Consider the following 26,020-nt stretch of genomic DNA (forward strand, 5'->3'; position numbering starts at 1 on the left):
TTCCTCTCCCCCTCGTCCCCCTCTCCATCCCCCCATCTTACCTCCCTCCCTTCCCCACAGCACCTGTATATATGTATATATGTTTGTACATATTTTTTTACTCTATTTATTTTTTTAATTTATTTGTACATATCTATTCTATTTATTTTATTTTGTTAGTATGTTTGGTTTTGTTCTCTGTCTCCCCCTTTTAGACTGTGAGCCCACTGTTGGGTAGGGACTGTCTCTCTATGTTGCCAATTTGTACTTCCCAAGCGCTTAGTACAGTGCTCTGCACATAGTAAGCGCTCAATAAATACGATTGATGATGATGATGATGGTGGTGGATTCTAGAGTCAGAGCAGCCCCCCTGACTTCTTTTTCCCCACCACTCAGGGGGTAACTCCATCTCCCCGAGGGTGGGGATTATGTCTACTAACTCTCATGTGGTTTCCCAAATGCTTAGTTCAGTGCTCTGAGCACGGAAAGTGCTCAATAAATAGCACTGATTGATTGGTTGATGGATTGATTATTGCCAATGCCATGCTCCCAGGAGAAACTAGGTCTCAGGCCCCAGATGAGGAGATTGGAAAGGAACCTAGAAAGACCAAGGAGCCAAACCTAAGTAGACCAGCACTGGGTGGGGGCAGAGCCACAGGAGGTGAACCCCTTGTGACATCACAAGGCAGGAAGGTTCCATTCCCACTAATGCGAACAACTCCCCCAGATTTCTACAAGAGCCGTAGGCTCGTAATGATCTCAGCCCTAGAGAGGTTGGCAGAAGCCAGGGTCAGGACATTTATTTTTGGCTATCCAGGGGCTATAAATTCTCTTCGGGAGTGACTTGACTTCTTCCCCAGAAAGGAAGTGCGTGTCCTGGGCAGCGGAGAGAGCAGCACATGTTATGTGTGAGTGGGTGAGAGGGTGAGCCTGAGGGAGCTTGTGGGAGCAGGGGTGTGAAAGCATGAGCAGAAGCTGGGGGCTCAGAAGAGCCCCGGCCAATCGTCTCTAGCCACCGATCGCTCAGGAAATCCTGGCCTGGTTGATACGGATCCCAGAGGAGAGGGGCCGTCCCCGGCAGTCCGGGGCTGAGTCTGGCTGGATAACTTCCTGGAAGCCGGAGGGGGCCAGCGGATACCACTGTGTGGATAGGCTTCGAGGACAGGTCAGTGACAAGGGCTCACCAGGGCTGTGTCAGGGAACAGAGGGTGTTGGCGGTGGGGGGTCAGGGGCGGTGGGAAGAGGAAGAATTTGGGATCTGAACGGGGGGATGGTGCCTGCGAATTATCATCATCATCAATCGTATTTATTGAGCGCTTACTGTGTGCAGAGCACTGTACTAAGCACTTGGGAAGTACAAATTGGCAACATATAGAGACAGTCCCTACCCAACAGTGGGCTCATAGTCTAAAAGGGGGAGACAAAACCAAACATACTAACAAAATAAAATAAATAGATATGTACAAGTAAAATAGAGTAAAATTAAAGTTGTAGCTCAAGTCCTGGAGCACCCCCTTTTCCAGTCCCTGCTGTGGGGACCCCAGAGATCTCCCGGGGTGGCAGAGGGGCTTTTGTTTCAGGGATGGGATATCTGAAAAGAAAGGGGCAGTGGAATTTGGATCCTTGGACCTGCAGGAGGGAAAGCTGAGGGGAGACCAGAGTAATGGATGGGTTTCTTGTTCTCGGACCAGGGGCCCCTCTGTCATTCTCTGTCTCCTCTGAGGGCAGCCTGGGAGCGGTGCCCCTGTATGCACGACTGAAGGTCATCAAAGCTGGAAGGGGGAACTTCCTGTCTGGTGGGGCTGAAACTGCAGCCGGAGGGACTTCAGCTAGACCTGAGGAAGTGTTCAGTCCTGCAGGGTTGAGATGAGGACTCGGGGGAAGACAGGGGAGGGAAGACAGGCCTCTGAGACCTGTTCCACCTCCTGTCTGCCCTCAGTGGTTCAGGAATGGGCTTGTGTGGTGGCAGAGGCTTGCGCAGGGACGGACCAGAACCTCTGGGGTCTGAGGGGGTTTAGGCAAGCGCTTGGTCAATCGTGGGCTCTTCCACAGGGGACAAGCTCAATAATGGGTGAGCAAGGCTGGGGCTGGGGGTCCGGCCCCCTCTGGAAGGGCACTGAGGAGGGGAAAGGGGAGAGGGTGGAGTTGACCATCAGCTGACGGTGGTGGGCAGAGGTCTTGAGCCTGAGAATTAGGAATGGGCTTGATCAGGCAGTCTGCCTTTATCGATCAATCAGTCATTGTATTTACTGAGCTCCTTCTGTGGGCAGAACACTGAACAAGGAACTTGAGAGAAAATACAACAGAGTTAGTCCACACGATCCTTGCCCTCAAAGGGCTTCCAGCCTAACAGGGGGGCCAGACTTTGAAGCCCATCCCTGATGGAGAAGCAGTGTGGCTCAGTGGCAAGAGCCCAGGCTTGGGAGTGAGAGGTCATGGGTTCTAATCCCGGCTCCACCACTTGTCTGCTGTGTGACTTCGGGCAAGTCACTTCACTTCTCTGGGCCTCAGTTCCCTCATCTGTAAAATGGAGATGAAGACTGTGAGCCCCACGTGGGACATCCTGATTACCTTGTATCCCCCCAGCACTTAGAACAGTGCTTTGCACATAGTAAGTGCTTAATAAATGCCATCACTACTATTATTATTATGGGAGGATGTAAGATCTATTCCTCCTACTGTCAGGGTGGGACAGCCTGATTACCTTGTATCCCCCCAGCACTTAGAACAGTGCTTTGCACATAGTAAGTGCTTAATAAATGCCATCATCATTATTATTATTATGGGAGGATGTAAGATCTATTCCTCCTACTGTCAGGGAGTTGGGAGTGTTTATGAGCTCCGAGGTGGGATCTCAGAACAAGAGGGATGCAGGGGGCAGGGCAAGATGATCCCCCGGGAGTCCTGTGATTGGGCCCAGAACAGATCAGACCACAGGGCATTTGAGTGGAATGGAGAGTAGGGGAGGCAGTCTGAGAGGGAGAAGAAAGCATAGGGGGCCTCTGTCCACTCCACTGGGCACAGACAGTCCTGGCTCCCATCCATCTCTCTGCAGAGAGCCAGGGGCCTCAGCCCCTCCCCTGGCGGCCCACCCTCCACCGACACTGCGCCCCATTGGCTGACCATTGCCCAGCACTGTCCCACCTCCCTGACTTGATGGACTTCAGGCCAGCTGGCTTCCTTGAGGCAGGGGGAGGGGCACTCTGCCTTCCCAAACTCATTTCCCTGCTGACCACTCCTCGGCCGGCCTTCAGCCGGGTTGGCTGCTGCCCAGCAGGGGTGTGTCTGGGTTGGCCGCTGCCCAGTAGGGGTGGGTGGGCCCTGGCTCTCTGCAGGACTGCAGGCCCCGACCCAAAACACCTGAGCTCCTCACCCAGTAGCTGCTTGTTGGCCATAGGGGTCAAAAGGCTCAGAAATTGCCACAGCCCTGCTACTCTTCTCCCTAACTATCTCTGTCTCTTTCCCCTTACTCCTCCTCCTTCCAAACTACCCTTCTCCCCAGTCTCTGCCCACCACCCTAATTCTTGCTCCTCTCCCCCAGCCCCTCTCTCCCTTCCACTCTTAATCTCTCTCCTTTACTACCCTCTCTCTCCCTGTTACCTCTGAACCCTGCTGTATTCCCCTACCAACTCTCCCACATTATATCCTGCCGGCTTACTGCTCACAGCCCCTATCTCTTCCCCACAACTCCTCCTGGGGTAGCCCTGTTTTCTGCCCTCTTCCTGCTGTCACGGTCCTTGCAGAGACCTCCAACCCTCATCTCTTTCCCACTTTGAATCTTCCCCAAGTGTGCTCCTCCTCCCTGAGTCGGGCTGGGCCATCCAACCTAGAAAAATCTCCCGATCTAGCTTCTGCTGGGGGTGGCCCTTAGAGTTTGGGCCCCATTCATGAGTCTGCTCTCTGTTCTGGCTTGGCTCAGAGTAGCTGTCCCAGGAGCCTGGGCGTGGGGCTGGCCGGACATGGAGCCGAGACAATGGGGGCTCTGGCAGGGCTTGGGGTTCCTGGTTCTGTCTTATTTCCTTTCCCCCCTGAACTGGGGAGGTGCCCAGAGCCTGTCCTATGACCTGAGGCTGTGAGATGGAACACTTGGGAATTGGAGCCATTCACTGGGAGGAACAAGTGGTTGGACACCTGGGTCTTTGCCCTGGCTCTATTCCTGGAATGCTGCGTGACTTTGGCCTGGTCACTCACCCTTCTTGGACTATCAAACCCCTAGCTCACCTCAGCCTTTTTCCCAGTCATGGAAGCTCAAGGTGGCTTGAGGCTGGGGCTTTGAGGTTTGATTGTGGGTGCCTGCCTCATCTTCTGCCCCCCAGGAGCCATGGCTGTCCTGTCAGCCGGGCCTCTGGAGGATGGGGGAGAAGTGGAACAGGGCATTTGCAACCTTCTCCTGTTCCTCTCACCCCCAGCCAATTGCCACTGCTTCCAGTGACTTTTCCTCTGTCCCGCCAGGTCCGTTGGCCTCACCATGGAGGAGAAGCATCGAATCCCGAGTAGTCAGAAACAAAGGAGGTGAGCGAGTTTTTTCTCTCTGTGTGTGTCTCGCTCTCACTGCATCCTCCTGCCTTGACTCTGGTCCAGCTCTAGGTTCCATCTCTTCCCTCCTCTCTGACATTCTGAATGGCCCCTTTCACACTTCTGCCCCAACTTCTCTCTCGGTCTCTGTTGCCCCTTCTGGTGTCATCCCTCGTCCCCTCCCCTCGGCTCAGGACCTTCTCCCCCACATACGTTTACTGGGGGAATCTCTGCTCCTCCCACCCCCCCCTACCCATTTCCCTGAGGGGCCAGACTGGGGTAAGCCTGTCCCCTCATCCCAGCACTGAAGCAGAAGGCCAAATCTACTTTGTGTGACACCTTAATGCCATCTTTCACCTGGAGGATTCTAGAGTCAGAGCAGTCCCCCTGACTTCTCTTCCGCCACCACTCAGGGCGGTAACCCCATCTCCCTGAGAGTGGGGATCATGTCTACTAACTCCCATGTGGTTTCCCAAATGCAAGTGCTCAATAAATAGCATTGATTGGTTGATGGATTGATTATTGCCAATGCCATGCTCCCAGGAGAAACGACGTCTCAGGCCTCAGATGAAGAGATTGGAGAGGAACCCCTTTTTTATGGTAAAATGGCATGAAAGGAGGGAAGGGGAGAGGAGTTGTGGGGGGGGTGTTCAGCTTGAAGAGGAGGCTGAGAGGAAACTCAAGTGTTTGAAGAGTTTCCAGGAGAGAATGCTGACCAGAGTTTTCCAGGCCCCCTGCACACCAAACAAGAGGAACAGGACTTAAATGAAAACAGGAGAGATTTGGGTTGGATATAAGGAAGAACTTAACATTTATCAGAAGGATGACACACTGAAAAGGGTGACTGACGTAGATGGTGGAGTTTTCCTCCTGGAAGATCTTCAGGAAAGCCTCTTCTGCCTCAGATGATTAGGTCTTCAGCTACCTGGAGGCAGGGGTCTGGATCAAATGACCTCTCAGTTCTAGCCCTGGGATTATACAGGATTCCTTCCAGGGTGGGACAGGAATTCTCTAGACTGTGAGCTCCTTGTGGGTAAGGGATTGTTTCTCTCTCTTGCTATATGGATTTCCCAAGAGCTTAGTAATAATAATAATAATAACAACTATAATTATTATATAATAATAATAACTATAACTATATAACAATAATATTATTGTTAATAGTAATATATTGTTAAGCGCTTAGTATGTGCAAAACACTGTTCTAAGCACTGGGGAGGTTACAAGGTGATCAGGTTGTCCCATGGGGGGCTCACAGTTTTAATCCCCATTTTACAGATGAGGTAACTGAGGCACAGAGAAGTTAAGTGACTTGCCCAAGGTCACACAGCTGACAATTGGCAGAGCTGGGATTTGAACCCATGCCCTCTGACTCCCAAGCCCATGCTCTTTCCCCTGAGCCACAAACTGCTTCTTAGTACAGTGCTCTGCATACAGTATGCACTCAGTAAATACGACTGAATGAAAGTCTTGCTTGGCGGGAGTTGGCTGTGTCAAAGGAAGCATGATAGGTGGGGGAAGAGATCCCAGGCCAGTCAGTCAGTCACATTTATTGAGCACTTCCGGTGTGCAGAGTACTGTACTAAGCACTTGGGAGAGTCCAATACAGCAATCAACACATTCCCTGACCACAAAGAGCTTACAGTCTAGTTGCCAGAGTGGGCAGTGTTGAGAGGAAGAGGCTGTGGTTTCCTTCCTCCCTTTTCCCAATCCAGTCAGTGCTCTGTCAGCTGGGAAGCAATGCTGGAACAGTTCAGCGGTGTCCCTCCCTCCTCCATCTGCTCCCTCCTTAATCACATCAGGCCCCACCCTCCTTGCCACAGTAACGGAAAGCCCCATGTCTTTCTAGGGGTTTCGGGGACATTTGTTATCCACATTCTCCATTTCTCACCCTCCCCTCAAGTCTGGCCTCAGCTGGCCCCTGATGGGCTGAGGGTATGGGAAAGAGTTTGTTCATTCATTCATTCAATTGCATTTTATTGAATGCTTTCTGTGTGCAGAGCACTGTACTAAGCATTTGGGAGAGTACATTACAAAAATAAACAGACACATTCCCTGCCCAAAAGGAGCTTATAGTCTAGAGTGGGGAGAGACAGACATTAATATAAATACATAACTTACAGCTATGTCCATAAGTGCTGGGAGGTGGGGAAAACTAAGGGAGCAGGTCAGAGCTTTGTAGAAGGGAGTGGGAGAAGAGGAAAGGGGGACACTTAGCCAGGGAAGGCAACGTGGAGGAGATGTGCCTTCAGTGAGGCTTTGAAGGAGGAAAGAGTAATTGTCTGTTGGATTTTGAGGAGGGAAGGCAGGACGTGGGCCAGGGGTTGATGGTGAGATTAGATTGAAGCCCAGTGAGAAGGTGAAAGGGGACGGAGAGACAGTCACAAGCTAGTGCCAGGGTTTTGGAGTTGAGGGGGATGTTCTGGAGGTACGACTTGGGGTCCTGCTGAAAACAGAGGGGTGGGGCGAGGTGGCTGGGTCTGGAGGTGAGAGCCCTGGGCTGGGGTGAGCCTGTATCCTCAGCCCTCCCACCTCCCACCACTGAAGGCCAGCGTACATTGGCCCAGAGAAGAAGCTTGGCCTGATGGAAAGAGCCAGGGCAGGGGAATCAGAGGACTTTAATTCTAATTCTGGCTCTTCCCTTTGCCTGCTGTGTGACCTTGGGAAAGTCACTTAACTACTCTGGACCTCAGTTTCTTCCTTTTTTTTTTTTTAAATGGTATTTGTTGAACACTTACTATGTTCCAGGCATTGTAGTAAGTGCTGAAGTAGATACAAGATAATCAGGTTGGACATAGTGTTCCACTTGGGGCTCACTGTCTTAGTCCCCATTTTATGGATGAGGTAACCTCAGTAAAGAGAAGTTAAATGACTTGCCCTAGCTCACATGGAAGACAAGTAGCGGAGCCAGAATTAGAACCCGGGTCCTTCCGACTGCCAGGACTGTGTCTTTTCCACTAAGCCATGTTGCTTCTCATCTGTAAAATGGGGATTCAATATGTTGCCAACTTGTACTTCCCAAGCGCTTAGTACAGTGCTCTGCACACAGTAAGTGCTCAATAAATACGATTGAATGAATGAATGAATGAATGATCTCCCTCCTACTTAGACTGTGAGGCCCCTGTAGGACAGGTATCTAATCCCTGTGCTTAGTACCGTGCTTGACACCTAGTAAGTGCTTAACAAACACCACAATTATCATTATTTTTAGGTGCTGTGTGATCTTGGGAGAGTTGCTTTCTCTTCATTGTCATTTTCATATTCATTCAATTGTATTTATGAAGCGCTTACTGTGTTTAGAGCACTGTACTAAGCACTTGGGAGAGCACAAAGCACCTCTTCTCCCAGGGCCACCTTTCATACTCTTGTGCCTGGGCAGGATTCTGCCTTCTGTCTGCATTCAGCTCTGATCCTAGTTCCTAGCCTCTACCTTCTAGCCTATGGCTAGCACCCAACTTGACATCCTTAGCATGGCCCACCCTCCCCATCATCTTTGGAGAGGAGCTGGAGTGCTCCGTCTGCACCCTAAGTGCCTGAGGACTGAGGGGGAGGTCACCCCCAACTCTTGGCTTCCCCTCAGAGATACGGTGGGGAGAAGGGATACAGAGAAGCAGCGTGGCTCAGTGGAAAGAGCCCGGGCTTTGGAGTCAGAGGTCATGGGTTCTAATCCCTGCACTGCCACATGTCTGCTGTGTCACCTTGGGCAAGTCACTTAACTTCTCTGAGCCTCAGTTCCCTCATCTGGAAAATGGGGATGAAGAGTGTGAGCCCCACATGGGACTACCTGATCACCTTGTATCCCCCCCCAGTGCTTAGAACAGTGCTCTGCACATAGTAAGTGCTTAATCCATCAATCAATTGTATTTATTGAGCGCTTACTGTGTGCAGAGCACTGTACGAAGCACTTGGGAGGTACAAGTTGGCAACACATAGAGACAGTCCCTACCCAACAGCGGGCTCACAGTCTAGAATGGGGAGACAGAGAACAAAACCAAACATACTAACAAAATAAAATAAATAGAATAGATATGTACAAGTAAGATAAATAAATAGAGTAATAAATATATACAAACATATATACATATATACAGGTGCTGTGGGGAAGGGAAGGAGGTAAGATTGGGGGGATGGAGAAGGGGATGAGGGGGAGAGGAAGGAAATACCATTTGGCTTAACAAATACCATTATTGTTATTATTATTGAGAGGTGATTTATAGCATAAATATCTGCCCCTCTAGACTGTAAGCTCACTGTGGGCAGAGGGTGTGTCTGTTATTATAGTGTAATAATAATGATGGTATTTGTTGAGCACTTACTGTGTGCCAAGCACTGTTCTAAGTACTTAGTACAGTGCTCTGCACACAATAAGCACTTAATAAATATGATTGAGTTGAATGAATGAAAGAGGCTGGAATCTGACCTTCTCTCCTTAATCGCCCCCCTTTCCCCAACTACCATGTGGGGAGAGGAAGCTTGAGGGGAGATGGAACGTGCTGAGCCTTCTGCCCTGGGAAAAGTGCGTCTGGTCCCTGGGGCAGTGGCCCTGCTGGTGACCCTCTGAGTTCCCTGTCCGAGGGTGCGGCCGGGCCCCACCCTGCTGCACCTTGGAGCCTTGAGTCCAGCCATGCTGGCTTCTCGCCCTTGCTTGGGTCTAGCGGCAGTTCATCCTCCGCGACAGATAAGAGCAGAGGGCAGAGGTGGGCAGTCAGCCCGGCCGGAGTCATCCTCTTTGGGGTTGACTGGGCGGTGCTGCCCACTGGAGCATAAAGAGAGAGGGCAAGGGTGAGCGTGCAACTCACGGCTCACTCGCCTCTTCTATCTCCCGCTCCTCTTCCTGTTTTTCTCCTCTTCCTTTCCCTTTCCTTTTCCTCCCTCTCTTCCCCCAACCTCCTCGCCTCCCTCCCCAGCCGGGGACACCAGATGCAAAGCAAGTTGCGGAAGGAAAGCGGAATGGCCGCCCAGAAGTTCTTGCTGTCGGTCCTGACAGAGAACAAGCTGACCAGAGAGTTCCTGGCAGAGCTGCTGAGCACATTTGTCCTCATGGTAAGCAGCCCGGGTGGGAGTGTCGGGGGAGGGCCCGGGATAGGGAGGGGGGGCCCTGCCCAATTTCTCCCCCTTCCCTCCCACCATCATTCAGTTCTAAGCCAAGACAGGATGGGACCACAACCAGGAGATCATTCAGCTGCCCGGAAGCAGGGGAATGAATAGGTTGACCTATTCCCCTAGCCAACCGATGTCACCCACATTCGGTCATTCATTCATTCAGTTGGATTTACTGAACGCTTACTGTGTGCAAAGCACTGTACTGAGCTCTTGGGAGAGTACAGTATAATGATAAACAGACATATTCCCTGCCTACAATGAGTTTACTGTCTAGAGGAATGAGCTTACATCTTGCCTCTGTCCTGGAATGTCCTCTCTCTTCATATCCAGCGGTGACTCTCCCCACCTTCCTTCCATCTATCTCCTCCAAGAGGCCTTCCCTGACTAAGCCCTCGTTTCCTCTTCTCCCACTCCCCTCTGCATTGGATCTGCTCCCTTTATTCACCCCTCCCTCAGCCCCACAGCACCTCTGTAATAATAATAATAATGACATTTATTAAGCACTTACTATGTGCAAAGCACTGTTCTAAGCGCTGGGGTGTTTACAAGGTGATCAGGTTGTCCCACGTGGGGCTTACGGTCTTAATCCCCATTTTTACAGATGAGGTAACTGAGGCACAGAGAAGTTAAGTGACTTGCCCAAAGTCACACAGCTGACAAGTGGTGGAGCCGGGATTTGAACCCATGACCTCTGACTCCAAAGCCTGTGCTCTTTCCACTGAGCCATGCTGCTTCCTCAGATATGCTGTACATATCTGTAACATGTATTTATATTCATTAAATTATAATTATATTAATGTCTGTCTTCCCCTCTAGATGGTAAGCTTGTTGTGGTCAAGGAACAAAACTACCAACTCTTTTATTTTATAATCTCCCATGGCATGGTGGGTAGAGCGCGGGCCTGGGAGTCCGAAGGTCATGGGTTCTAATCCCGGCTCTGCCACTGAACTGCTTTGTGACCTCAGGCAAGTCACTTAACTTATCTGTGCCTGTTACCTCATCTTTAAAATGGGCATTAAGATTGTGAGCCCCCTCTGGGACAGGGACTGTGTCCAACCAGATTAGCTTGTATTTACCCCAGAGCTTAGAACAGTGCTTAACACATAGTAAGCACTTAACAAAGACCATCATAATAATAATTATTATTTTTAAGTGCTTAGTACAGTTCTCTGCACACAGTATATGCTCAATAAATATGATTGGCTGGCTGACCTCAGGAGGTTCCCACCATCCTGGGAAGTCTGGTCAAAGAGAAAAATCAGTCAGAGGATCTGGGTTCTAATTCGGGCTCTGCTGTGTCACCTTGGGCAGGTCACAACTTATTTGAGCCTCAGTTTCCTCTACTATAAAATGGGGATAGGACACCTGTTCCTCCTTTCCCTTGAACTGACTACAGTGCAGTGCTCGGCACACAGTAAGCACTCGATAAATATGATTGATTAGACTGTGAGCCTGCTGTTGGGTAGGGACCATCTCTATGTTGTCAACTTGTACTTTCCGAGCGCTTAGTACAGTGCTCCGCACACAGTAAGCACTCAATAAATATGATTGAATGAATGAACTGAGAGCCCCATGAGGGCCAGGGGATGGTTTCCAACCTGCTTATCTTGAATCCACCCCAGCACTTAGCACAGTGCTTAGCACATAGTAAGTGTAGTAAGTGCTTAACAACTACCACAGTTATTATTGTTGTTAAAATGAATCAGACGTTCCTCAAGGAGTCTTAAGAAACACACATGGAGAGGGGGTGTCTCTTCAACTTTGAAGACAGATTGGAAAACTCTGGGGTCACCCCCTGAACCCAAGCCTAATTCTCGTTGTCCTCCCACGCCTCCTCCTCCTCCTCAAAGTACTGGGCTTTAAGAGCAAAATGACCGGCTCCAGTTTTTGAGTTTTTTCTTCCTGCTCCTCCTCTCTCTGCTCCAAACCAGCCTCCCAATGGAGGTGGCCTCCTGGCAGGGAATCTCCCTGCAGGGAGAGGCAGGGGAAAGTAAAGAAGAAGCCAGAGGCTTAGAGATTCGCCCTGGATCTGAGGATCCCTCCCACTCCCACCCTTCAAATGGAAGAGGAGCTAGTGGAGAGGATTCATTCATTCAATCGTATTTATTGAGCGCTTACTGTGTGCAGAGCACTGTACTAAGCGCTTGGGAAGTACAAGTGGGGAAGCAGCATGGGCTACTAGATAGAGCACGGGCCTGAGTGTCAGAAGGACCTGGGTTCTAATCCCTGCTCTGCCACTTATTTGCTGTGTGACCTTGGGCAAGCACTTAATTTCTCTATGCCTCAGTTACCTCATCTGTAAGATGGGGATTGACTGTGAGACCCATGTGGAACAGGGATTATATCCAACCCTATTACCTTGGTTCTACTCCAGTGCTTAGAACAGAGCTTGACACATAGTAAGCACTTAACACATACCATTATTTATTACTAAACTGTGCATGGAAGCAGGGTGCGAGTGGGATATCACCAGAAAGCCTCCAGCCTCCCTTCCTGTCCATAACCTTGGTGTCATCCTTGACTTTGCTTTCTCATGCAACCTATATATCCAATCAGTCACCAAATTGTCTCATCTTCACAACCTCGCCAAGACCCACCCTTTCCTCTCCATCCAAACTATCACATTAGTGCAATCACTCATCCTATCCCGCCTAGATTACTGCATCAGCCTCCTTTCTGACCTCCCAACCTCCTGCCTCTCTCCACTTAAGTCCATACTTCACTCCTCTGCCCAGATTACCTTTCTACGGAAACGTTCAGGGTATGTCACTTCCCCTCAAATCTCCAATGGTTGCCTAGCCACCTCCGCATCAAACAAAAACTCCTCACTATTGGCTTTGAAGCACTCTATCACCTTGTCCCTTCCCACCTCACCTCCCTTCTCTTCTTCTCCACCCTAGCCTGCACACTCCGCTCCTCTTCTCGCTGTGCCTCAATCTTGCCTGTCTCACCGCCGACCTCTGGCCTGGAATGCCCTCCCTCCTCAAATCCGCCAGACAATCACTCTTCCCTGCTTCAAAGCCCTCCTGAAGGTGCATCTCCTCCAAGAGGCCTTCCCAGTCTAAGCCCCACTCTGCTTAGTCCGGGGCTCCGCACGCTGGAAGCGCTCAGTAAATAGGATCGAATGAATTCAAATGAATGATCCTTCTAGACTGTGAGCCCACTGTTGGGTAGGGACTGTCTCTATATGTTGCCAACTTGTACTTCCCAAGCGCTTAGTACAGTGCTCGCACACAGTAAGCGCTCAATGAATACGACTGATTGATTGATTGATTTTCCTCATCTCTCACTCCCTTCCAAGTCACCGTCTTGCTCCCTTTGCTCTTTCCCCTTCTCCATGCCTCACAGCACTTATGTATATAACTATACTTCTATTAATATTGATGCCTGTTTACTTGTATTGATGTCTGTCTCCCCCCCCCCCCCAACCCCCGCACTAGACTGTGAGCCCATTGTGGGCAGGGATTGTCTCTCTTTATTGCTGTATTGTACTTTCCGAGCACTTAGTACAGTGCTATGCACACAATAAATACAATTGAATGGATGAATGAATGAATACTCGCCTCCCAGCCTGCTGAGGCCCCGCTTCCAGCATCCCTGCTTTTCCACACCTGCCTCCCTGCCTGCTCCTCCCTGCCTGCAGAATCCAGGAAGGTGTAAGTCCAGCATCCAGGCCGGGCCCTCCATTCAGGTCGGCCAGCTTTTTGACCACCCACGAGAGATTCGATCAGGGGCTGCCCCTCTTGGGGGGATGAAGGGAAGGGGCCAGGGTGGAGGTGCTCTGCAGTCCACTGGGAGTTGGGAGCAGCCCAGCAGAGGGGGAAAATTTCCAAATTCTCTTGGTAGCAAAGTTGCCTTGCACCCCCACCCTCCACGCCTACCCTCCCCCGTGTCCTGCTCTCTGGGCTTACAATCAGTCCTCAGCCAATACACTCAGCTCCCCTGAGCCCCACCACACAGGGGCCAACTCTGGGGGCAGGAAGAAAGGAGAGAGAGGCAATGTTTATTCCTCTTCCATTAGGCCCGCTGCCTGATTTCCATTAGGCCTTCTGCCTGATTTTTCAGCCTCTTCCCATTCAGGTCCTCCAGAGGGAGATCTGAAATGGGTGGTAGGGAGGACAGAGGCGCCCAGGGTGATCCAAGCTCCAACTGTTTCAGGGTCATGGGGGCTGTGGCCATTCATCTCATGTTACAATGGATGGTTTTGTTTTCCACTGGTCTGCCCCCTGAATGATGCTCTGTGTGGGGGGCGGATGGACAGTGGGCTGCCTGATGTTCTTGAATGCCACTGGTGGCCACTCCAGTCCCGGGCCCCAGGACCAAGCTGGGCATGGGAGCTGCTGACAAGGCTGTGGGCTGCTGCCTCCCTAGCCGCTTGGATTCCCCAGGTCTGTCCTACATCCCTCTGCCTCCCTACAGGGTGGTCTTCCATTCTAGCCCAGCATGACTCTGGTTTCTCTCTCTCTCTCAATCAATCAATCAATCACAGTTATTGAGTGCTTACTGTGTGCCAAGTACAGTACTAAGTACTTGGGAGAGTACAATACAACAGAGCTGGTAGACACGTTCCCTGCCCACAACAAGCTTACTTTAAGGTCTTTAAGGTCTCACCCACCTGCTGGGCAGATTGGGTTGGTGGGGAGGGGTGTTTCTTTCTTTCTGGAAGAGGCTGTTGGGAGGGATGCTGCCAGGACCTCACTGATTGATCCTCATTGTCCTTCTTCCACCCCCTGGGCCCACAGCAGAGAGCTGTGTCTTCAGGCCAAAGCAACTGGCTGGAAATCAGTTTTTCCTTTCTGCTTGTCCACCCCTCCCTCCTCCGGCCTGTCCTCTGACCTCAGAAGGGCTGCCCCGCCACCCCCACCCCGCTGTGGCCCCTGGAATAAGGCTCCGCTCTTCCTCTGCATCGTTTCCTCAATGCCTTTGCTGTCTCAATTGATTGAACCGCTACCTTGCTGTTTCAATCTCTCATCCTATCCCGACTGGATTACTGCATCAGCCTCTTCTCTGAACTCCCATCCTCCTGTCTCTTCCCACTTCAGTCTGCATTTCACGCTGCTGCCCAGATCATCTCTGTGCAGAAACGCTCTGGGCATGTTACTCCCCTCCTCAAAAATCTCCAGTGGCTCCTTCAACCTACGCATCAGGCAAAAACTCCTCACTCTCGGCTTCAAGGCTGTCCATCACCTTGCCCCCTCCTACCTCAATTCCCTTCTCTCCTTGCCCAGCCCACACCCTCCGCTCCTCTGCTGCTAACCTCTTCACTGTGCCTCGTTCTCGCCTGTCCCACCATCGACCCCCGGCCCACATCCTCCCCCTGGCCTGGATTGCCCTCCCTCCACTTATCCTCCAAGTAGCTCTCTTCCTCCCTTCAAAGCCCTACTGAGAGCTCACCTCCTCCAGGAGACCTTCCCAGACTGAGCCCCCTTTTTCCTCTCCTCCTCCCCATCCCCTCACCCTACCTCCTTCCCCTCCCCACAGCACCTTTATATATGTTTGTACAGATTTATTACTCTATTTTACTTGTTCATATTTACTATTCCATTAATTTTGTTAATGATGTGCATCTAGCTTTAATTCTATTTGTTCTGACGTCTTGACACCTGTCCACATGTTTTGTTTAGTTGCCTGTCTCCCCCTTCTAGACTGTAAGCCTGTTGTTGGGTAGGGGCCGTCTCTATATGTTGCCAACTTGTACTTCCCAAGCGCTTAGTACAGTGCTCGGCACACAGTAAGCGCTCAATAAATACGAATGAATGAATGAATGTCTCCCAGTACCTTGGCCTCCACACCCTTCAGGCCGGGACCGGTAGGGAGGGGAAGGGCTGGGGCAGGAGCCCCTTCAGTAGGAAGCTGTGTGGGGAGGGGGTGGCAGGGATTGAAAACCTTTGAGGCCTTTAGTCCGTCCGTCTCGGTGCACCGGTCCAACGTGTGGGGCGGGCGACGCGTCAGGAAGGCCGGGCACCTGTGCCTTCTCCTCAGGGGTCTCTTCCCCGATGTGTCTTGGCAGATGTTTGGACTCGGTTCTGTGGCCCAGGTGGTGCTGGGAAAGCAGGACTTTGGGGATTTTCTGAGCATTAACTTGGGCTTCGGCTTCGGCGTCACCATGGGCATTCATGTGGCTGGAGGCATCTCGGGTGAGTCTGACTGCTTTTCGTCTCTGCTTCTTGGCTTTCCCACCAGTGGGGGCTGACCCTGACGGGGACTTTCAAGGGACAGAGAACTGCCAAGGGGTCTTGGGCTGGTCTGCGGAGAGCAAGGAGGCCTGGGACCAGAGGGGAGACCTACGGTTGGGAAGAGGCCCTTGGCTCTTTTTATGGGCAGAGCACTGTACTGAACATTTGGGAAAGTACAATACAACAGAGTTAGCAGACATATTCCCTGCCCACAATAATTTACAGTCTAGAGGAAACAAAGACTTGGATTGACAGCTGGATGCAGTGTTGGGAGTGTCCTGGGTCTGAGGGACTGAGGAGGGGTGAGGGCAGGGCAAGCCAAGACCTAGATTGGCTATGAGAAAGAGCATGACTCAGTGGAAAGAGCACAGGCTTGGGAGTCAGAGGTCATGGGTTCTAATCCGGGCTCCGCCACTTTTCGGCTGTGTGACTTTGGGCAAGTCACTTAACTTCTCTGTGCCTCAGTTACCTCATCTGTAAAGTGGGGATTAAGACTGTGAGCCCCACGTGGGACAACCTGATCACTCTGTATCCCCCAGCATTTAGAACAGTGCTTTGCACATAGTAAGCACTTAACAAATACCATTATTATTATTGGATTATCATAGGGTCTTTAGGGGTTCCAGTCCAAGATCTCGGGCCGAGACCTCCCAAAATGAATCCATTATTCTATAATTGTGGTATTAAGTACTTACTATGTGACAGGCACTCTACTAAGCGTAGGGGCGGATACAAACAAAGCCAGTTGGACACAGTCCCCGTCCCACATGGTTCACAGTATTAATCCTCAGTTTACAGATGAGGTAACTGAGGCCCACAGAAGTAAAGTGATTTGCTCAAGGTCCATTGGGCTCCCAGCGCCTTCTCAGGAGTAGACGGGGCTGGCTGGACCTTTCTCCTTTTTGTTTCTCCAGGCTACGAGGAGGCCATCAATTTCCTCAGTTATTATCGAGAAGCAGCATGGCCTAGTGTCTAGAGCATGGGCCCGGGAGTCAGAAGGTCATGGGTTCTAATCCCAGCTCCGCCACTCGTCTGCTGTATGACCTTGGGCGAGTCACTTCTTCACTTCTCCAGGATTCAGTCACCTAATCTGGAAAATGGGGATTGAGGCTGTGAGCTCCACATGGGATAAAGCTGTGTCCAACTCAGTTTGCTTGTATTCACCCCAGCGCTTAGCACAGTGCCTGGCACATAGTCAACACTTGACAAATACCATGATTATTATTATTGAGTGCCTACTGGGTGCAAAACATAACACTGTATGCTTAGAAGAGTTCAATAAAAATAAGAGCAAGAGAAGCAATGTGGCCTAGTAGAAAGAACACGGGCCTGGGTGTCGGAAGATCTGCATTCTAATCCCGGCTCCACCACTTGTCTGCAGTGTGATCTTGGGCAAGTCACTTCACTTCTCTGTGCCTCAGTTACCTCATCTGTAAAAATGGGGATTAAGACTGCGAGCCCCACATGGGACAGGGATTGTCCCCAACTCGATTTGCTTGTACCTACCTCAGCACTTAGTAGCATTTAGTACAGTGCCTGGCACATAGTATAATACCACTATTATTATTATTATATTAATTATTATTTAATAAGTCCCTGGCTTTGAGGAGCTTACGATCTAATAGGAGGGGTAGATGCAAGCTTTCCGAAGCCCTCCCCAGCTTCTCCTCAAACAGATGCTCCACCTTGGAGAAGCAGCGTGGCTCAGTGGAAGGAGCCCTGGTTTGGGAATCAGAGGTCGTGGGTTCTAATCCCGGCTCCGCCACTTGTCTGCTGTGTGAATTTGGGCAAATCACTTAACTTCTCTGTGCCTGTTACGACATCTGTAAAATGGGGATGAAGACTGTGGGCCCCATGTGGGACAACCTGATCACCTTGTATCTCCTCCCCGCCCCCCACAGCGCTTAGAGTGGTGCTTGGCACATAGTAAGCGCTTAGCAAATGCCACCTTCATCGTCATCATCACCTTGGACCTTGTCTGAAATGGAATCTACTTAGGTGGAAACAGAAGAATCCTACACGCCAGGGTGTTTTCAGTGACAAACATGAAACCATGATTGCCCTGTTCTGCGTCTACTAAGACGAGGGGCCACTCAGACTTCTCCCACCACCCCTCAAACGTGGACAAACACACACACAAACCTCCCCCTCCTCCCTAAATACACAAACACTCTCCTGGCTGAACTGCTTGAATCAATATCAATGCGTTTCTCCCTGTTTACTTCAGTGGAGTGCATTGAAAGTGTTTAATGAATGTATTTGATGGGTTATTGATTCATAGTCAACTGTGTTGATTTAATGCCTGTTGTGTGCCTAGCATTATACTAGGCCCTTTGGAAACACAATCTGCGGTCTCAAAGTTTACAGTCCTCTAAGGGAAGCGGTAAAAATGAATTGATGATTGATAGAAAAATGAGAGTAGATATAAATAATGAACCAAGTGGGTAAATAAATCAATGCCACATAAATTAATGGGTAAATAGCAGTCCTGAGGTGATTGACTTTGTGGCATGACCAGTTGGGGGAGATTAAGAAGGGAAAGCTTCTTGGAGGAGGTGGATTTTTTTAGGAGGGTTTTTGAAAGAGGGGAAGGATATGATTTTGCCAAGCTGAGGTAGGAAGATTTTCCAGGCCAGGGGAAAGTGTGAGTCAGAGAGTCAAAATAGAGGAAACGTCAGGAGGTTTGCTTGGGAGGGTCAAAGAGGGTGGAGAAGGGGAATCAATCAATCAATCATATTTATTGAGCGCTTACTGTGTGTAGAGCACTGTACTAAGTGCTTGGGAAGTACAAGCTGGCAACATATAGAGACAGTCCCTATCCAACAGTGGGCTAGGAGAGAATCGCCCGGTGAAAACCGTTAGGGCAATAGGAAGCCATTGTGAGCATTATTGGGGAAGCTAGAAAGAAAGGTAGTAAGGGTATTTATTGAGCACCTACTGAGTGCAGTGTACTCAGTACTTGACAGGAATTGAAAAATTAATCAACCAACCAGTGGTGTTTATTGAGCACTTGGGAGAGGACAAAACAACAGAGATGGTAGATATGTTCCTTGTCCACAACAAGCTTACAGTCTATAGTTGCGAATAGTGAAATCACCCCGTGAAGGACAGGAATTGTGTCTGACCTAATTATCTCAGATCTGCCCTATTGCTTACTTTGTGCCAAGCACCTTATAAAGTGCTTGACAAATAAGCACAATTGTTATTACAAACATTTAAACCTTCACTTGAAATATATACCCAAATGCCAAGGGAAGGCATAAAGAGATTTATAAAGTCAAGAGGCAGCTGTGAGATTGGATTGGGATTAGAGAAGCAGCATGGCTCAGTGGAAAGAACACAGATTTTGGAGTCAGAGCTCATGGGTTCAAATCCCGGCTCTGCCAATTGTCAGCTGTGTGACTTTGGGCAAGTCACTTAACTTCTCTGTGCCTCAGTTACCTCATCTGTAAAATGGGGGTTAAGACTGTGAGCCCCGTGGGACAACCTGATCACCTTGTAACCTCCCCAGCGCTTAAAACAGTGCTTTGCACATAGTAAGTGCTTAGTAAATGCTATTATTATTATTATTATTAGGTGATTCAGGGTGTCGATGATGAGCCAGGGAAGGCTTCTTGGAAGAGGAGGGATTTTTTAAGAAATCTTTGAAAGTGGGGAGAACTGAAGTCTGGAGGATTTGATTGAAGAGGGGCTTCCAGGTTGGGGGGACGGCAGAAGTAAATGGTCGGAGGCAAGTGAAGCAGCGTGGTCTAGTAGAAAGAGCACGGGCCAGGGGTTCGAAGATCTGACTGGTTCAAACTGGTTCAAACCCCAGCTCCGCCAATTGTCAGCGGTGTGACTTTGGGTAAGTCACTTCACTTCTCTGTGCCTCAGTTACCTCATCTGGAAAATGGGTATTAAGACTGTGAACCCCCCATGGAACAACCTGATCACCTTGTAACCTCCCCAGTGCCTAGAACAGTGCTTTGCACATAGTAAACACTTAATAAATGCCATCATCATCGTCATCATCTGGATTCTAATCCTGACTCAGCCACTTACCTACTGTGTGACCTTGGGCAAGTCCCTTAACTTCTTTGTGATTCAGTTTCCTGACCTAGAAAATGGGGATTCAATACCTGCTCTTCCTCCCTGTTAGACTTAGAGCCCCATGTGGAGCAGGGATTGTGTCCAACCTGGTTATCCAGCACCTACCGCACTGCTTAGTAATAATAATGGTAATAATAATGATGGTATTTGTTAAACGCTTACTATGTGCAAAGCACTGTTCTAAGCGCTGGACTTAAATACCAAGGTGATTATTATAGGTGATATGAGAGCAGGGAATGGTGGGGAGGTGGTTGGCCTGAGTGGAGTGAAGTGTGAGAGCGGGCCAGGAGAGCCATTATCACATGGAGAGAGAGCTGTTTGTCATTAAGGGAGGGAAGCAGTGTGGCTCAGTGGAAAGAGCATGGGCTTTGGAGCCAGAGCTCATGGGTTCAAGTCCTGGCTCCGCCAATTCTCAGCTATGTGACGCTGGGCAAGTCACTTGACTTCTCTGGGCCTCAGTTCCCTCATCTGTAAAATGGGGATTAAGACTGTGAGCCCCACGTGGGACAACCGATCACCTTGTAACTTTCTCAGCGCTTAAAACAGTGCTTTGCACATAGTAAGCGCTTAATAAATGCCATTATTATTATTATTAGATAGGCAACCATCATCCCCAGTGCTTAGAACGGTGTTTGGCACATAGAAAGTGCTTAACAAATGCCATCATCATTGTTATTATTATCAGTAGCATTTACTGAGCACTTTTTGTGTGTATAGCACTGTACAAGCTCTTGGAAGAGTAAAATGCAACAGAGTAGGTAGACACATTCCCTGCCCATAACGAGCTTAGAGTCTAGAGGACTTTGACAAGAGGGGAGCTCCTTGAGGGCGGGGATCATGTTTTTGTTTTCAATTATATTTGTTAAACACTTTGCGCCAGGCACTGTGCTAAGTGCTAGGGTAGATACAAGCTAATCAGATTGGATACGGTTCCTGTCCTACATGGAGCTCACAGTCTTAATCCCCACTATACATACAAGGCAACTGAGGCACAGAGACGTGAAGTGACTTACCCAGGGTCACTTAGCAGAGAAGTGGCAGAGCTGGGATTAGAACCCAGGTCCTTCTGGCTACCAAGCCCGTGCTCTATTAACTAGGCCACGCTGCTTCATAAGTCTGCCAACTCTATTGTATTGTCCTCTTCCAAGCGCTTATTACAATGCTCTGCACACAAGTAAGCACTCAGTAAATACCATCGGCTCAAAGATCGATTGTGTGCTGAGTGATATTTCAGTAAGATGATCCAGGCAGCAGTGTGGAGTATAGGCTGAAGTTGAGGGAGGGTCTGATATGGTGTTCTCACCATGATGTGTTAAGGCTTTGATCAACTAATGGTATTTGTTGAGTGCTTACTGTGTGCAGAGCACTGTACTGAGTGTCTGGGAAATTACATTACAACAGAGTTGGTAGATGTGATCTCTAAGGAGTTTAGTTTATGGCGGGAGACAGACGTTAAAATAAATTATAAGATATGTCCATTCTGCTCTTATAAGAACAATCACACAAGACACTGGCTGTTTGGGAAGAGAGGAAGGCAGGGGAGCCAAGAAATATTTTGATGAAGAACTGTCGGGTGTTAGCGGTTGGTTGGATGAACGAACTGAATGATGTTGTGGAGGCGGGAATGACACCAAGACTGTGGGCTACGTTTATAGGGAAGATGATGGGCTGTCTGTCCACAGAGAGAGGAAAGTTGGGCAGAGGGAAGATGAGTTGAGATTTGGATGTATCCAAGACAGCGAGAAGAGTTTTTGGACAGAAAGAGAAGTGAAAGTCAGGATTTGGGAAGTGAGACATGTGGAATTTCCTCTTTGGGGGCCTCTTTCATTCATTCAGTTCGTTCAGTTGTATTTATTGAGCACTTACTGTATGCAGAGTACTGTACTAAGCGCTTGGAAAGTACAATGCAAAAATAAACCGTCACATTCCCTGCCCACATCAAGCATGGCAAAATGGATAGAGCATGAGCTTGGGAGTCAGGAGGTCATGGGTTCTAATCCTGGCTCCACCACGTGTCTGCTGTGTGACTTTGAGCAAATCACTTCACTTCTCTATGCCTCCGTTACCTCATCTGTAAAATGGGGATTGAGACTGTGAGCCCCGTGTGGGACAGAGACTGTGTCCAACCCAATTTGCTTTTATCCACGCCAGTGCTTAGTACAGTGTCTGGCACAGAATATAGTAAGTGCTTAACAAATACCATCATTGTTATTATTATTATTAAGGGTAAGAAGTGTCTGTTTGACACGGAGATGGTTGGGTAGTTAATGGAGGTCCTTGAGGAGTGAAGAAACATGGACTGAATGGTTTTGTAGATAAATGATCTGGGCAGCAGAGTGAAGTATAGACTGGAGAGGAGAGAGACAGGCGGCTGGGAGGGCAGCGAGGAGGCTGATGCAGCAATCAAGGCAGAAGAGGAGAAGTGCTTGGATTAATGTGGTAGCGGTTTGGATGGAGAGGACATGGTGGATTTTAGCAACGTGAAGGTTGAACTGACAGAGTTTGGTGATAGATCGAATATGTGGGTTGAATGAGAGTCATAAATCGAGGCTTTATGGTTGTGCTGTCACGGGGAGGACAGGGTTTGGGTGGGAAGATTTCTCTTTCGGACATCTCAAGTTTGAGGTGTTGGTGGCATATCAGGGTAGAGATGTCCTGAAGGCTGGAAGAAATAAGAGGCTGCAGAGGAGAGAAGTGCAGGCTGGAGAGGGAGGTTTGGGAATCATCCACAAAGAGAAGGAAGTTGAAGCCGTGGAGTGAACGAGTTCTTCAAGGGAGTGGGTTTAGACAGAGAATACAAAGGACCCAGAACTGAGCTTTGAGGGACTTCCACAGCAGAGGAGGAGCCTGTGAAAGAGACTGAGAAGGAAAAGGCAGAGATAGAGGAGGTGATCCAGGAGAGAAAATGTTTTGGACATGTTAAGTTGGAGGTGTTGGCGGGAGTAACGAGTAAGAGGCAAAATGAGCAGCCGATAACACAACAATTGTCAACTATTTAACAATATATTTGGCATTTGTGAAGATGATGCTACAGCATCAAGAAACTACTCAAGTTATCAATGGCGCTTACTGTTTCCAGAGCACTATACTAAGTGCTCGGGAAAGTACAATACAATACAGATTGGTAGATGTAATCCCTGCCCACAAGGAGCTTACAATATATAATGACGTAAATTTGTTAGCGTGGATTAAGTGTGGTGTTAGAGAAGCCATTTTCAGAAACATCTATATATTTCTGTAACTCACATTAATATCTACAAACACTGATCATTACTGAACCAAAGGACAACTCTACGGAGGATCACCATCACTTTAATGTTCTGCTTGCTTCTGAGCAGGGAGAGCCAAAGGGAGCCCTCTTGGCCAAAATTAGCCACTTTCCCCACCCTAATATGCACATATCCTGGCTCTGCCACATGTCTGTTGTGTGATCTTGGACAAGTCACTTCTCTGTGCCTCAGCTTCCTCACCTGTAAAATGGGGATTAAATCCTACTCCCTCCTACATAGACCATAAGCCCCGTGCGGACAGGGATTGTGTCCAACCCTATAACTTTGAATCAACCCCAGTGTTCAGAACAGTTCTTGGCACATAGTAAATGTTTAACAAATCCTATTATTGGTAGCGCTGTAGCTTACAGGCAATCCTTGAAGGGTTGATGACAAAAGTCTCAAACGGTAACAATAATAATGATTGTGGTATTTGTTAAGCACTTACTGCATGCCAGGCACTTCACTAAGTCCTGGGGTGAATCCAGCAAATCAGATTGGACATACTCCCTGTCCCACATGGGGCTCACAGTTTTAATCCCCATTTTACAGATGAAGGGAATGGGTTGGCCTGCCTGGGCAGTCTGGGATTGTAACGGAGCCTCCACAGAAAGGTCTGTGTGATGACGAGATCCAGTTCCCTGTTTCTGCCCGCTCTCTAGGTGCTCATATGAATGCCGCCATCACCTTCACCTCCTGTGTCCTGGGCCAGCTACCATGGAAGAAGTTACCCGTCTATGTGCTGGGCCAGTTTCTGGGTTCTTTCCTGGCCTCTGGCACCGTCTTCTTGCTCTACAAAGGTCAGGGCCCAGGCCTGGAGAAAAAGGGGGCGGGGACCAGAGAGGGAGGGAGAATTAGGGAGAAGGAAGGTTTGGAGCAAACAATTTGGGGCGGAGGTGGGTGTTCGAGTGATGGAGGATCAACTCGGAGCAACCGAGTGAGGGGAGAGGTGGGGGCGGGAGGGCTGAGGCCAGCGGCCCAGAGTGGGAAGTCCTGGCTTACCCCCCTCTGTGTCCCCTCCATCAGATGCTCTCTATTCCTTCTCGGGAGGAAACCTGACCGTGACGGGGCCTACTTCAACAGCTGGGATCTTCTCAACCTACCCTGCTCCTTACATGGACCTGCTTGGGGGATTTGTGAATGAGGTGAGCCGGGGTCTCCGAGCCTGGGTGGGGGAATGGGAATGGGGGATGGGAAAGGGTGGGCACGATGGTCCGGGAGTGGAGGGGGTGAGGTGGGAGAGGGTCCTCTTAGGAGTTTAAGATCCCTCTTTAGTTGTGCTCTGGTGGTTCTCGAGAGTGAGGATGGGTTCTCCAGCACTTCTTGCGCCGCTATAATGTCATGCCCACCCTCCAACCTTTTCACACTCCTCCATTGCCCCACTTGCAGGGTTACTGTGCATAATAGGGTTGCAGCACAGACACACTAACTGCTGAGCATATGCATGCCAATCAAAACCCTGGGAGGGCTCCAGCCGTTCCAGGAAGGCCAGTAGAGAAATGCAAGTTTGGCAGGTGGTGCGTTCATTGAGCAAGGGCTGGACAGTGCCAGTCTCTACAGGGCAGAAGTCAGTCTCTGCCCTGGGTAGGAGGTGGGAGAGGAGAATGAGACCCTGGGCATAGGTAAAGATGGAGCTGCATTTTGGGAGGCTGTTGCTCTGGGTGGGCCAGGGAGGGTTGGGGGAGGACAGTGAGTCTCGTTTTTCAGAGGCGGCCCTGGACAGAAAGCCCGAGAGAATCAGTCCTGGGAAATGGGCCCCGGTTATGAAATATTGATGTCCATTGGGAGCCCGTTGGTGGACAGATGGAGTTGAGTGTTAGGAGTTTCTGGCTGCTTTGGCTCTGTCTCTATCAGCTCCTCTCCTGGGTTTAGCATTCTGTCCTGACATTTAGCTTTTCAAAGCAGAGGTCTGGGATCCTAATTGAAAATTTGCTTGTGAAACGCCAGTTCCGTCGTCTTCCGATCTGCAGCCCAAGTGCTCTCTCTCTCTCTCTCTTTGTCCTCATTTTAATCCTTGAGTCTCCCTTGACCCTTGCCAGGCCCAAGCCCCTAACTCTAATCCTAAACTAAACCCAGGCCTCATTTCGAATCTAAACTCCTATCCTAGCCCTAATCCTGCCTCTTGAAGGTCCTGATTATGATTCCCACTGCCAATAGCGTTCCCCGGGAGCTGACTCTCTGTCTTGTTGGCACCATGGTGGGAGAGAGAGATGAGAGGCAGGAATGGCTATGGACGGGAGGCAGCAAGTGGTAAAAATTCCATCTGGAAGCCTGCATGGCTCCTCTGGGCAAATGCAAGTTTTTGCCAATACTGGGCAAACGTTTGTCACCCTCCTAACTCCTTGGACCCTCCCTCGGTCGTGCTAGTGGAGTGATTGGCATGGATGGCCACTGGCAGTTTCTGATGGGGGCTGGATTGGTTTTCTCTTCTGATCCTCAGCTCATCGCCACGGGAATGCTCCAGCTCTGCATTCTCGCCATTACGGACAAGAAGAACAGTGCCGCGCTGGATGGCACGCAGGCCCTTGTCATCGGCCTCCTGGTAGCCATCATTGGCATGTCCATGGGCATGAACACAGGCTATGCCATCAATCCTTCCCGGGACTTGCCACCCCGCATCTTCACGGCCATCGCGGGCTGGGGCATGGATGTCTTCCGGTAACCTGGGTTTCTGTAGAGCAGCTGTGCCAATTTAATTATGTTATTATTGTTGTTGTCATTATTATATTTAAGGGCTTACTGTGTGACAACCACTGCTCTAAGTACTAGGGTAGATACAGGATTTTCAGGTTGGGTACGATCCCCGTCGTGCATGGGGCTCACAATCTAGATAGGAGGGAGTAGGATTTAATCCCCCATTTGCACAGATGAGGTAACTGAGACACAGAG

The 26,020-nt window shown here is 49.7% G+C and overlaps 1 protein-coding gene across 2 annotated transcripts in view; it reads left to right on the forward strand.

The window, feature by feature from the left end:
• The first annotated feature begins 703 nt into the window (after nucleotides 1-703).
• LOC119925723 (aquaporin-7-like) overlaps nucleotides 704-26,020 on the forward strand; it is a 28,295-nt gene continuing 2,978 nt past the window's right edge. Inside the window, exons 1-7 of one of the 2 annotated variants that reach the window (XM_038744128.1) lie at nucleotides 704-1,144; nucleotides 4,432-4,491; nucleotides 9,402-9,537; nucleotides 15,608-15,734; nucleotides 23,794-23,931; nucleotides 24,158-24,276; nucleotides 25,572-25,789. In XM_038744128.1, the coding sequence (XP_038600056.1) occupies nucleotides 4,448-4,491; nucleotides 9,402-9,537; nucleotides 15,608-15,734; nucleotides 23,794-23,931; nucleotides 24,158-24,276; nucleotides 25,572-25,789 (782 nt within the window). In that variant the 5' untranslated portion in view covers nucleotides 704-1,144; nucleotides 4,432-4,447. The remainder of the gene's footprint in view (nucleotides 1,145-4,431; nucleotides 4,492-9,401; nucleotides 9,538-15,607; nucleotides 15,735-23,793; nucleotides 23,932-24,157; nucleotides 24,277-25,571; nucleotides 25,790-26,020) is intronic. The other variant, XM_038744127.1, reaches the window with a different exon arrangement.

Source organism: Tachyglossus aculeatus, chromosome 3, assembly GCF_015852505.1.
Source record: "Tachyglossus aculeatus isolate mTacAcu1 chromosome 3, mTacAcu1.pri, whole genome shotgun sequence".
NCBI lineage: Eukaryota > Metazoa > Chordata > Mammalia > Monotremata > Tachyglossidae > Tachyglossus > Tachyglossus aculeatus.